The sequence below is a fragment of the Trachurus trachurus genome (genome assembly GCF_905171665.1).
Source record: "Trachurus trachurus genome assembly, chromosome: 1".
In the NCBI taxonomy this organism is placed as follows: domain Eukaryota; kingdom Metazoa; phylum Chordata; class Actinopteri; order Carangiformes; family Carangidae; genus Trachurus; species Trachurus trachurus.
Window position 1 is genome coordinate 2,719,545 of NC_139891.1, and position 11,772 is coordinate 2,731,316.

Below are 11,772 nucleotides of genomic sequence, written 5' to 3' on the forward strand. Positions count from 1 at the left end.
ACAACAGACATTATACTGTGTGTTGATGTGAAATGTACATTAACACAAAATTTTAATAAAAATCCGAAACATATGCACAACCTGTGTCAAATTAATGGAGTGTTTTCATTGTTTGTAAAGTTTGGTGGGTTCAGTCAGTTTGGCTAAAACTCAAACCTCTACGAACAGACCTACAGTTACATGAATATGTCAATGAGTCTTTTCAGGAAGAACTAGCTCCTTTGATAGACGGTGACATTATTTGAGGCCACAGTCTGTAGATAGACATCTACCACATTCACATGCAAATCGACCTGATTACACTGAATTCAGTAGTTGAGTCTTGTGGGTGATCATTATTTTCATTCTGTTCAGGCCTCCACATTCAAACTAAGTAGCCTACGACTGACAAGAATGACAATTTACTTTTCCTATGAAATGATTTTGTTTATATTATATTGTAATCCACTTCTATTTCCAACAGTATTTGATTTTGTATCAGTTGATAACATATAACTAAGTCTATGTTGTTGATCGAGTCTTGGACAAGGGAGGCCTCACAGAAAAACCTTTTGCCCACTTACTCACAAGATGTATTGTGCACACACTTCTGCACACCTGTATCTTTGCGGTTGTGGTTTTCTAGCTTTCACTTGAGGCAGTGCAACCGCAAAGTACAAAACTGCAATGCAGAGTGCACTTCTTCATTTATTGAGCACCAGCAAAAACTCATCTTAACACCTTTTTACAAGATGAGGTAAGCATGTCACACTTTATACTCCATGACCCCCTGGTCCAGGTCATTCATTTGACACTGATGCTGAAATAATCTGAACCCCATGGGGGTGATTGCTAGCAGATTCTGCAAAACAGGAAATCGGAACAATTCCCTCTCATCTTACCCACTTCCCTTACCTGTACTGTGCAGAGGACAGAGTATGCTTGATGCAATGAATGTTGATACCTTACACACCAGCAGGCAGGCATACTTGTTTTGATCATTTAGCCAGACTGCTTCCTCTAATGCCGTGTGCAAAGACTAGATTTGCAGTAAGTAGTTGAAAACATTCCTATACATAGAATGTGTGTACTGTACACGTTTATATTTACTCATAGTGCGGTGGTCATGTTGTGTTTGACAAAAATAACTTGCATGACAACTAGCTCAGGTAGAAAAGTTTATTGGTATAAATATGCAAAAGGAAATTCATTTTAAGACTGCATGTTTATGACTGCTCCTCAAGCTGTTTCACAACAACATGAAGTCCATGTTTAAGCAAACCTCGTTACACTGTGTACACAATTACGGTACATTGAAAAGTTTTCTGCTGAAAAGTTAATATTGACCATAAGACAGATGTTCTAAGCATACTGCTTTTGATTTGATTGACAGCCAGCAAACTTGAGAACACTGGTAGTTGAGCAATGTACAACACTGATGACGTGTGAGATACTGTACCTACAGTATGGACGGACTGCCGGGCCCAGCACAACCAATACACAAGTATAATAAAAATGCTGATAATAAATAACAAAAGTAACTACCGGTACTGCTAATGACTACGAACTCCTGAGACAATACTGTCACTGTAATACTGATACAGAGAGTAAACAAATATTCTCCTGCCAAGGAGATGGTCACTCAGCTCCACTCTTCACAAGTATGCCAACTCATTTTAAAAGATTGCAACATGCAAAAATAACCATAAAAGCAACAATGACACTACAATACAAAATACAAAGTTAAATATAACACTTAACAATGTTTGTTTCATGTGACAACATTTTTTTTCATACAGCCAGTCTGAATTTGCAACAATCTGCCAGACATAGTGCTCAAGATATGTATCAATATGTGCTGAAGTGGGCTCATCTTCCAAATGGCAGGCCTAGAGGTCTGTGAAGGGATTATAGTGCTTTCACGTGGATCTCTGTGGCACACTGCTTTGTTGTCTTCAAGTGCTTTAGATTTTTTTTCTTTGTTACTATTCAGCGTTTGCCCTTGAGCCTCGGTGTTCTCAAACTAAACCAACATCTTAGCCTCAGGCTTGTTGAACATCGAGCCTGCGTGAGCGCTTTTCGTATACTTTGATAAACTGAGATGATGCTGTGCAATATATATGATCAGAGGGTCGTAGGCCAACAGATCTATCAGCAGCCTGATAGTTCCCAGACAGTGGGATGGTGGACTCAGTGGGCTGCTCTGGCCTTGCTCGGCCCCTCTGACGGCTCACTGGTCGGGGCGTCTTCTGTCTGAGCCGAGGTGGTCTCCGAGCCCGTGTTACTGTCGCTGGTGCCCTCCTCCATGGCTCCCTCTGGGACGCTCTCCTTGTCCTCTGATGCACCTTCCTCGCTGCCTGGAAGAACTTCAACCTCCTCTGAGGCCTTTGGCTTCCCTGAGTAACATAAAAACAATGACATGTAGTAAAACTCATGACGCCTAGCAACAGAGGCCAAGCAGCGAGTGCAGCGTACAGTACCTGTACCTGGTGCGTCCGCCGCGTTTGGTTCCGTGTCCTCACATTCCTTGCTGTCGCTCTCACTGAGAGGATTCTGCTGGGACTTGCTGCCATGTGTTGCACAAATATGTTTTTCTTCCTCAGCTAAGACACAGACGGGGGCCTCTCTTGCTCCTCGCTCTCCTGCGTCTTTCTCACGCTCTGCCATCCGCTTGCGCGCCGCGTCCTCTGCTGCGGCGATCTCAGTGGAAATCTTCTCCATGTCCACTTCCACCTTCATGCAGCACAGCTTCAGAAAATACAGTAATGAGGGATTAAATGTAGACAGAAGGAAACAAACACTAGCTTGCTGTACAGCGCGTGCTCATTTTCCAAATGGGCATGCATGAGCAGGTTGGACACAAAGAAAGAGCTCCATGTATTTAAAAAAAATGTATATACTGTAAATGAGGGAGATTTTGACCACAACAGTGTTTGAATACATGTTCAGTCTAGGTGCGACTCCTCACTCGGTGAATGGATCCTGTAAGAAGCTCTGTAAAGGATAAATGGCGCCGCCTGTTGTGAACAGTGGACAGTGCACCAACTCCACAATACTGCAACTCATTTCAAAACAGTTATTATAGGGGCTACAAATTGTAAATGATGACAGCAACATGATTGCCAGAACATGTGGCTTGTGTTTGCAGCAGCTGGTGGCTGGAAGGCAGATGTAGACTGGCACAAAACCAGGGCTGCACATTGTACAGTTAAACATGGAAAATGAAGCTTGCGTGCGAGTAAGCGATGACCAAGTTGGATGCAGAGGATGCCATACCCTTTTGAGCTCATTTGTGAACGACTCCGTGGCTTCGATGAATTTTCTTTTCTTGTCCTGGTGACGGTCTTCAATCTGAAGCAGCTCGGCCTCCAGCTTTCTCTGTGACAAACAGGCACCACGGTTGTTCTTATTATTAAGATGTAAAGACGCCGTCACTGTTATGTGCCTTAATTATGTGATCATACCTGGTGTACCATCAAAGACTGGACCTGGCGTTTGAGGACCTGCATGCGAGCAGTGGTAACAACCGACCGCACATCTGGGACAACGCTCTCGCTGAGAATCTCACTGATGAGACGATGGTTGCGTTGGAAACGAGCTGCCGCTGAATGCTTGATGGAAAACCCGTCATCATAATCTGAGGAAAAGAGAGACATGAGAGTTGTCATGATTGTTTTATGAAATCTATCTGATACACCTGTCAGAAGGAGTATTAGAGGGTTCTGTAAACTACTGCACAGATGATACAAAACAGAATGATGCAAGTACAGTTTTACTGAGACACTATAAACATAAACGGTGGATATTGCTCAATATTTAGAATGAGACTTAAGTATAGGCCATTATGTCAAAATACATCCTCAGACAAAGTAGAATGGTTATTGTTAGGTGAATGGGACAAGTGGTTCATTATAACCCACTGTATGAGGACAGAAGTTGAGGTATAGACTGCAATTTTCATTCATCAACAAATGTTCATCTTTGTCTTAAACATGTACTCATTTGCCATTTAAGTACAAGAGGATAGTACAAAAAGTAAAAATCCAAACACGGTTCATCTACAGTGCCCTGAGACAGTAATCAACCCTAGTAGTTTTTCTTTTTTCCACATTCTGCTGTGATGAAGACTTCTTCACTTAAGTCTTTAAAGTCATTTTACCTTTGTTTGCAAATGCATTCAGAAGAAAGTGAATAAATAGAAAAGCTTTAAAATCAGCCACAGTAATTACAGCCTTAAATCTAGTATTTAATTTATGAGCCATCATCATTATGGGACATTTATATTTATGAGATCTCTCCCATTCTCCTTTGTTGGGATGAGGGGGTTGGTATACAACTGTCCTCAAGTCAGTTAAGAAATTTCAACATAATTTAAGATCCATTCAGGAATGTAAGCAACACAATGACAACAGAAACTGGTGTTATTTTTCTACAAGATCCATAATTTACAGCATAAAAAAGAAAAATCATCTACAGCATCTTGCATGGTGGTTGGTTGATTTAGGGACAATTAATAATATTTTAGCTGGTAATTACTGATTTGGACATTTTAAAGATAAGAGCGTGGATCTCAATGTTCTAAATAAATCTATCTGTAAAAACAATAACAAACAGAACACATTTCCTGAATTACAGCTGAATAATATAGAGCTGGAATCCCAAAATCCATCAAAGATTACAATTTCTTACTATATATTTTTCCTCGGTCTGCATTGTATTTATCAGTGTTTTACTTATTTTGGCTTATTTGTGGTTAAACTTTGCTGAGCCGCTCTATGATTCAAAAAGGGCTTCAAGTTTCTTTGAGCTGAACTTGCTGATTCCGTGCAAAACTGTATGCATGAAACCTTCCAGAGAGCAGAAATGAATCTCATGTGCCATGTCGAAAGTTTCAAAGATACTCGGGTCGGTGCTCCGACACCACAACAGGAAACAGCCGAGTGAGGTAAAAAAAAATAAAAATCTAACTGTAGGGTGTGAGATTTAAGCTTCTCTTATGTTCCCAAATTTAGTGTATTTTCCACTATTGCTTTAACCTTTAGCTTTCCCCTATGCATCAGGTTATTTCAGGGTATTTTACATTACAGATTAGAAAAGAAAAACACACCACATACTGCATGTCTGATTACACAGTTTACAGTGTATGGGAGATCCACCATTTATTTTTGACTTCATGTCTCTAGCAGGCATCTGTAAGTGAGCTATTTCCAACCAGGAGTATGGCAGCAGCTTAGAATAGAGTTTCTGTCAGACTGCATTTAATAAAGTACAATCTGAGAATGTGTAGCCACCTGGGGAGTTAAATCTTATTTAATCATTGACGTACGTGCAGGCTGTAGAGAACATAACCCGCTGGGATGCCAGCGCTGACATTTTTATGGTCTGGGGTGTTTCTAAATAGCAAATGGTTTTATCTGTAGTTTTCCTGTACATCATTATCTCCTGCTGTAACCCAGCCAGACCCCAGACAAGCATCATTTCCTTGAGGTGGGTGTAACTCAAATGTCTTCTTCTGGCCTGTGTGTATAACGTGTGTGCGTCAGTCTTTAAAACAACAGAGAGAAGAATGTAAATTTTGTAATTATGTCTTAACCAATGCCAAGAATACCTACAAAATGTAAACAGTTGTGCAAAACTAAGACAAAATGTGTTCCACTGTGCAGCTTAAAAGCAGAAATGGTATTTCAAAGGCTGCATTACCAAAAACGTGGATGGTTGTAGCAGTGTAGGAGGAGAGGAAAAGATAACAGTCTCTGGGTGTGCGGACTGGCAACTCTGTGTGGTCGTTTTACAGTAATTACAGCTCTGTCGCAGTGCTCTAAACCTTGGGAGACAAAGCATTTAAGCTGAGTGGCCTTACCATCTGGATCGTCTGCTGGCTGAATGCTCATGTAAGGCTCGCCCTTGTCCAGTCTGGACTGCCTCTGACGGCTCTCCTCCTCCAGAGCCGCTTCAGCCCGGCTTTTTGCGTTGACGTAGGCCAGGTAGGCCGGCGAGTTGTGATAGGCCTTCAAGCTCTCATTATATTCAATCTACAGTGGAAAAGATGACAGGAATGACGAGGAAACACACACACACACAACATGTGGGACCCTCATTTCTATCAACTAGGACAAGATAAGGAAAAGTGTTGTGTATTGTGTAATGTATTTAGAAGTGTTAGGAAGGAAATGATGACAGGAGGGACCCACAACTGTTGGAGACACATCTACTGGTCACCCATCAGAAAAACCCCATCAACACCCCTTGTAAAACAACCAACCTTCTCTGCTTCGTAGTCATTCAAATAATCCTGTTTCTCCTCATCAGTGAGGTCCCTCCACATGCCACCGATTATCTTCCCAATTTCCCATAGCTTCAGATCAGGATTGGAGGCTTTTACTTGGTCCCAAACCTGGTGATGAGAACCAGACATGGGTGTGGGGTTGGGTTGGGTTGGAGGGGCTATAAGTGGTTATCTCTTTGCAGAGAGGTCACAAACCAGAGGAGGCCGTGTGCTTTAAGCTCCATCTCCAAGTGGATAAATCCCACTATGGGATGTGAACTGACCTAGCTAAAGTCATGGCTTCATTTGGATCAACACCTACCTCCATAAACAACTACAAGTGTCTGAAAGAAAAACGTATATGTTACTTACTCTGAGCTGATAGAATATCATTAAAGCAAAGCATCCCTGTCTTCCAACAGAGCACATGTTGATTCAAAAGGCAGCAATTACACAATGTACTTACCTTACGACTATATCTCATATATGGCATCAATGGCTTATCAGGCGGCTTGGGTGGCTTTGGGATATTTATTCCCGAAGAATTCTGGTAAATGGAGAGAAAAGAGTCACCTTAAGGCATGGTTGCTGTTGAGACATCGGCCAACATCATTAAATGCTCTTGGCTGTGTGTGTGCAGCTACATGCCGGTGCATGGTTATGTAATTTTACACAAATATTAGAAAAATGAAAACTTGGACTCAAATACAAGATGTGTTCAAGCAACTTCTTATAAGTTAAATTAACTTTATTTAATTAATGACAGTTTGAGGCCATACACAAGTCAGGAACCCCACAGTCCACAATGGGATTGCAAGGCTGTAAAATAAATAAAATACAAAAATCTCACTTAAGCGGAGATTTGCCTACTGCGAGACATAATGCCATTATCAGAGTCAGCCAACCACAGCTTGCATGCAGCGACTAAATTACTGCTCAGCAGCCAGAGCCATGCTGAGCAGCGAGTCTGTAATGCCATGGCAACACTGATGGCATGGGTTACTTAACATGGCTGTCAGAAATGCAGACTTTGAAAGGCAGGTGGTATTTGGATACACACAGATGGACTCTTAGCTTAGTCTGCACCAAGATGGAGACAGCAGAGGGAGTTTTGGAATGACACACATTTCATCACGTCTCAGTAATGGAATGAGTTAGGCCCCTCATACCAACTATTCTGCCACATCTGCTCATTTGAAAAGTGGAAATGATAAAATACACCTTATCTCCTTTGCTCTGAACAAAGCAAAGGTCAGTCTTGTGAAAGCCTCAATGTTATTGATACTTCCAGAGACTGCATGGTGTCCTCTTTTGACTTAGTAGGCTGTGTTGTGTAGAGCTGGAAACTAGATTTGTTACGGACTTTTCTGCACTCGGTTTAGTCTGAAATCTTTTCGGTCACCTTGTTTTCTCTGTCATAATGTTCATACCGTTACCCGACTGTTGCTGCTTTGGCTCCCTCCCAGTCTGTAGTTGTTGTAGGCCAGATGGCTGTATGGGTTGTACCCCACAAACCCGGCAGTGTTGGGCATTTGCTGATGGAAACAAATGAGACAGAAACATGAATGAGAAATGACATAAAAGAAGGAGAGGGGGGGAAAACCCAAGGCAAAAGAAACCAATGAAAGAAGCTGAGAAAGTGCAAAACAAAGTAAGTTGCAATCATGCTGGGGCTTTAAGGAGATCATCTTTTCAGAAGCAGTGGTGTGTCAGCACACGGTCACTGACAGGGTTTGTGAATTCAACAAAAAAGGCTGGTCTCTTGGATAAAGCACAATCTTCTCCATAATTAAGTCTCAGAACAGCAACATCTGCTTCATTTGAGGCTGCTCCGCTTAGTATTCTTATTTGTTTGTGAATACTCACAGTTGTGGGGGCAGGAGGAGGGGGAGGGGCATAGGAGGGTCTCTCTGTCGTGAAAGAAAAGGTCCAAATGAAACACAAGCATCTGCTCAGTCAAACAGCAAACCATCTGCAGTCCAGTACAACTTTATCTGACAGGGCAAACGATGTGCCAGTCAACTCAGATACTTTCTACATGAAATAAAACATCACCAACAAAAACCTGTGGCACAGGACCTCTCCTAATGCATTCATGATGTGCTTTCATGGCTTCACATGGATTTATGGAAGCAAGACTGATGTTTTCCAACCTGAATTTTAATTTTCCAACCTGAATTTTAATACTGCAGTACAAGTGTGGTTATTATGAAAGAAAAACTAGTCAAAGCAATCCCAGCTCCTTACTTGACATCTTTGAAGAGATGAGAGGGTGTCAGTCTATCCCAGTCATTGGCTCTGTAATAAACACATTTACAGTATGATAATACTTCATTATCACAAAACAAAGAGACGCCGATAATGACTGTCAGACAACATAGCAAGCTAACACTGCCTAGCATCGACGTTAGCGTTAAATTAGCATAATGCGTTTATTATTATTATAATTATTATTATTATTAATTTTACACTGACTGTGAAACCGGTGGATAAAACTCGCAAGCCATATCATGTTATCAAAAGTCATTGTAACAGCGGTGGTTTGTGTAAGGCCACGTTAAATCCTTAAAGAGAAGCGACTCAGTAGATACGGTGTTGTGTGAAAGAGCAGCGGTGGTTGACGTTTGGACGGACCGGCGTCCACCTTTCATCTAACGCTACATCTGTACGAGCAGCAGCACCGAGCTGCACATTAGCTTACGGGCTAGCGTTAGCATGTTTTGACGCTATCTTAGCAGCTAACAACATAGCCGCGGTCACTTCTCCCTCTGAGCTAACGTTAACGTTCAGTGTGCTAGCCTGCTGTGGACGCCCGGGACATAGGTCGTTGACGTGCGTGGGGTGACTTCAGTTGTTTTAATGACAATGTTACAGCAACAGACGGTGAATATATGTGGTCTGAACTGCTCATCAGCTTGAATGACTTTAGTTGATTTAAATAAACATAAAGGTTGACGGCTAGCTAACTGGTTACGTAGCTGAGCTACCTCAATGAAAAGAAAATGACTTGTCTGAGATATTATTAGCATGCAACGTCAGGTCAAACCAGCGTACCTAAAGATTTACACATTTCCACTGATTTTGATGGTGATACATACGCTTGTATTCTGAAATAATGGCCAGAAAACTCACCCTAAAACCCCTTAGTCCCCACCACAGTGTGGACGTTGTGGCTTTGACAGGGAAGGCTAACCACCTAGCTCAGACAGACGGTCCCCACAATAAACGAATGAAATGGGGTCCACTCGTAAGATTCCTGCAGAATCTTCCAGAATTGCACCCCCACCCTCTCTTCATTTCAGCTGTGCCTTGCCTCTATGCTGATGTTCATCGCCCTCAGCTGTCACTGCTGCAGCTCTCACTCAGTGATATGACAGTAGAAACACCTTTCTGCCCATTCAGAGAAAAGGAGGACATCGTAGTGCTGCTAAATAGGATTTCACAATTCACCACCATAGCGCAAAACACAATGTAGCTTGCAAAATCCAGAATCATGTAGAAGGAAAAAGATGACTCCATCACATGTCAAAAAAGAGTGTGCCATGATAGTGCTGATGCTTTGTTTACACCTTTTCTATAAGTTAATCATCTCAGACTGCAGTATGTAAAAGTTGAACTATTTATTATGTCACCATACTGTAAGCTGCACAAGAACACTTCACAGGCTACCAAGCTTTTGAGAAAAATCAAGGTTGCCCTATTCACTGGTCCCTTGTTGTTAGAACTGAAATACTTTGCATTCTTGTTCACATTGTTTGAGAGCCGTCCAGGTCAATAGTTGTAATAGTGTGTTGCCTAAAGATAACAACCCAAAGCCAGTGGGATTTAGCCTACACCTCTGTCCATTCAACCTGAATAGTACTTGTTTTGGATTTGTTAATTGATTGTGTTCATTGTGACCCTGTTTCTTTCTGTTTACACAGCACACTTGAGAGCTTATTCTATTTATGCTTGACCTGCATCCTGTATAACATGCCAACAGACACTGGTGTGATCCCCTCTCCAGGTGTGGTGGTGCCTCTGCTCCCTTTCACTGGCCGGACAGTGACCAGACAGCTGTGTGAATGGGACAGAGCACAGATTCCACACAACGCACGGGGCAGGACTTTGTTTAACACGAGACACCTGTGATGGCGTACATCTGGAGATAGGATGGAGCTCACATGCCTCCGGTGAGCTACTGTGCAGGCTTAACATAGACTCTCACGCAGGGCCTCCCCCCGACACAGCTGTGGGACTGTGGACGCCTAGGGGCAGAGCAGGGCCTGTGGCATTTTGAATCAATCGGAGGAGAATCCGTAAAGCTGTCCTTGTGATGCAGATTCAGACCTAGTTCTTAAGCCTGCAGAGCTCTCCAAAATAGACTCAGGCAGTGGAACTAAGCAGACTTGAAAGTTTATTCTGGTAGTGGACAGTGGTATTTTTAGATACTGCTTTGGCTGGATTATTATGATACATCATTCCAGATGTATGGCTCGGACAAATGCTGTGATTATTGTCATTAACCTTAGGAAAGCACAGTAGAGGATTCTGATGTCACTAGCATCAAGACACAGCAGTGTTTAGCTGTATCCTACTATATGGCAGCTTTTACTTCAAAGGTTTGTCTCTAGTTAGATTGTGGTCTCTGCTTAGGTTACAGCTTACTGTATTCACATATCATTGTTTCCTCCTAATTACGCTACTACTACATCTACTACAGCTAACACTAATAAGAAGACCATTACAGTATTTTTTTTAAACACATACTTATATGTTTTAGTGAAATTGATGCGTATATTATACCTTCCAATATATATATTTTTTAATTTAGATATATATTATATATATATATATATTAGATAGATATTCCATGGCCTTGACACAATTTTACAGTTAAAAAATCCAAATACTCAAATAAAAGCACAGAAGTTTGAGAAAATCAGTAGGCCTAACAATTAAAAACATGAGCACACATGCATTGCTTTCAGGTTGTGTCTGAATCATACAGTACAATACAGACCTATACATTATGGATGTTGAATAGATTAAAAAGAATGAATATTTGTCATGTGTAGTTATTTTTCAGTCATTAGTTTGCTTTTGTGGTGATAGCAAAAGCTACAAGAACTTAAAGAAACTTCAAACAATAACTTTAGTCAAAACCATCTTTGGTTATGTCTTTGACATTTCCATACAACAGTATCTTGTAACCCATTGTCCAACAGACTGTATCTGTAATAAGCCAAAGTCATCTAAATCTACTACTATTAATCATATCCGTGCTACTAAGAACAACGGCAACAACACTGTAGTTTGTAAAGTGTTTAATTGATGTATTACAATGTGTACATTTTCATCTGGTAAACATATACAATGCAACTGATTATTTCATAGGTTGAAACACTATTATTTCAGTCGTTTGATCACTTCAGTGTTTGAATATAAGAGTCCTGTTCTGGACAAGATACACAAAACCTCAGCTGTTCCCAACCCCAGTCCGTTTGGATGCATGCAAACAATACCTCATATCTTCTACACGTTAACGG

General features: G+C 41.4%; 1 protein-coding gene across 4 annotated transcripts; it reads right to left on the reverse strand.

Annotated features, from left to right (window-relative positions):
• Positions 1-1,152: 1,152 nt before the first annotated feature.
• LOC310990923 (SWI/SNF-related matrix-associated actin-dependent regulator of chromatin subfamily E member 1-like) lies at positions 1,153-9,516 on the reverse strand. Of its 4 annotated transcripts, none has more exons than XM_083978484.1 (11): positions 9,377-9,516; positions 8,492-8,542; positions 8,111-8,154; positions 7,681-7,779; positions 6,711-6,791; positions 6,242-6,373; positions 5,840-6,011; positions 3,444-3,616; positions 3,256-3,357; positions 2,460-2,727; positions 1,153-2,375 (listed from the first exon to the last, which is right to left on the reverse strand). In XM_083978484.1, the coding sequence occupies exons 2-11, from the start codon at positions 8,496-8,498 to the stop codon at positions 2,170-2,172; spliced, it is 1,284 nt and encodes a 427-aa protein (XP_083834610.1). In that variant the 5' UTR covers positions 8,499-8,542; positions 9,377-9,516; the 3' UTR covers positions 1,153-2,169. The 4 variants fall into 4 exon arrangements, with proteins under 4 accessions (XP_083834610.1, XP_083834609.1, XP_083834607.1 ...); XM_083978483.1 differs by having other exon boundaries at positions 2,466-2,727; positions 7,675-7,779; XM_083978481.1 differs by having other exon boundaries at positions 7,675-7,779.
• Positions 9,517-11,772: the final 2,256 nt, after the last annotated feature.

Coding starts and splice junctions, on each gene's coding strand:
- LOC310990923 (XM_083978481.1), bottom strand. Junction 7,780..8,110: donor CTCCTCCTGCCCCCACAACT/GTGAGTATTCAC, acceptor TGTTTCCATCAG/CAAATGCCCAACACTGCCGG. Junction 3,617..5,839: donor GCCAGCAGACGATCCAGATG/GTAAGGCCACTC, acceptor TCTTTTCCTCAG/ATTATGATGACGGGTTTTCC.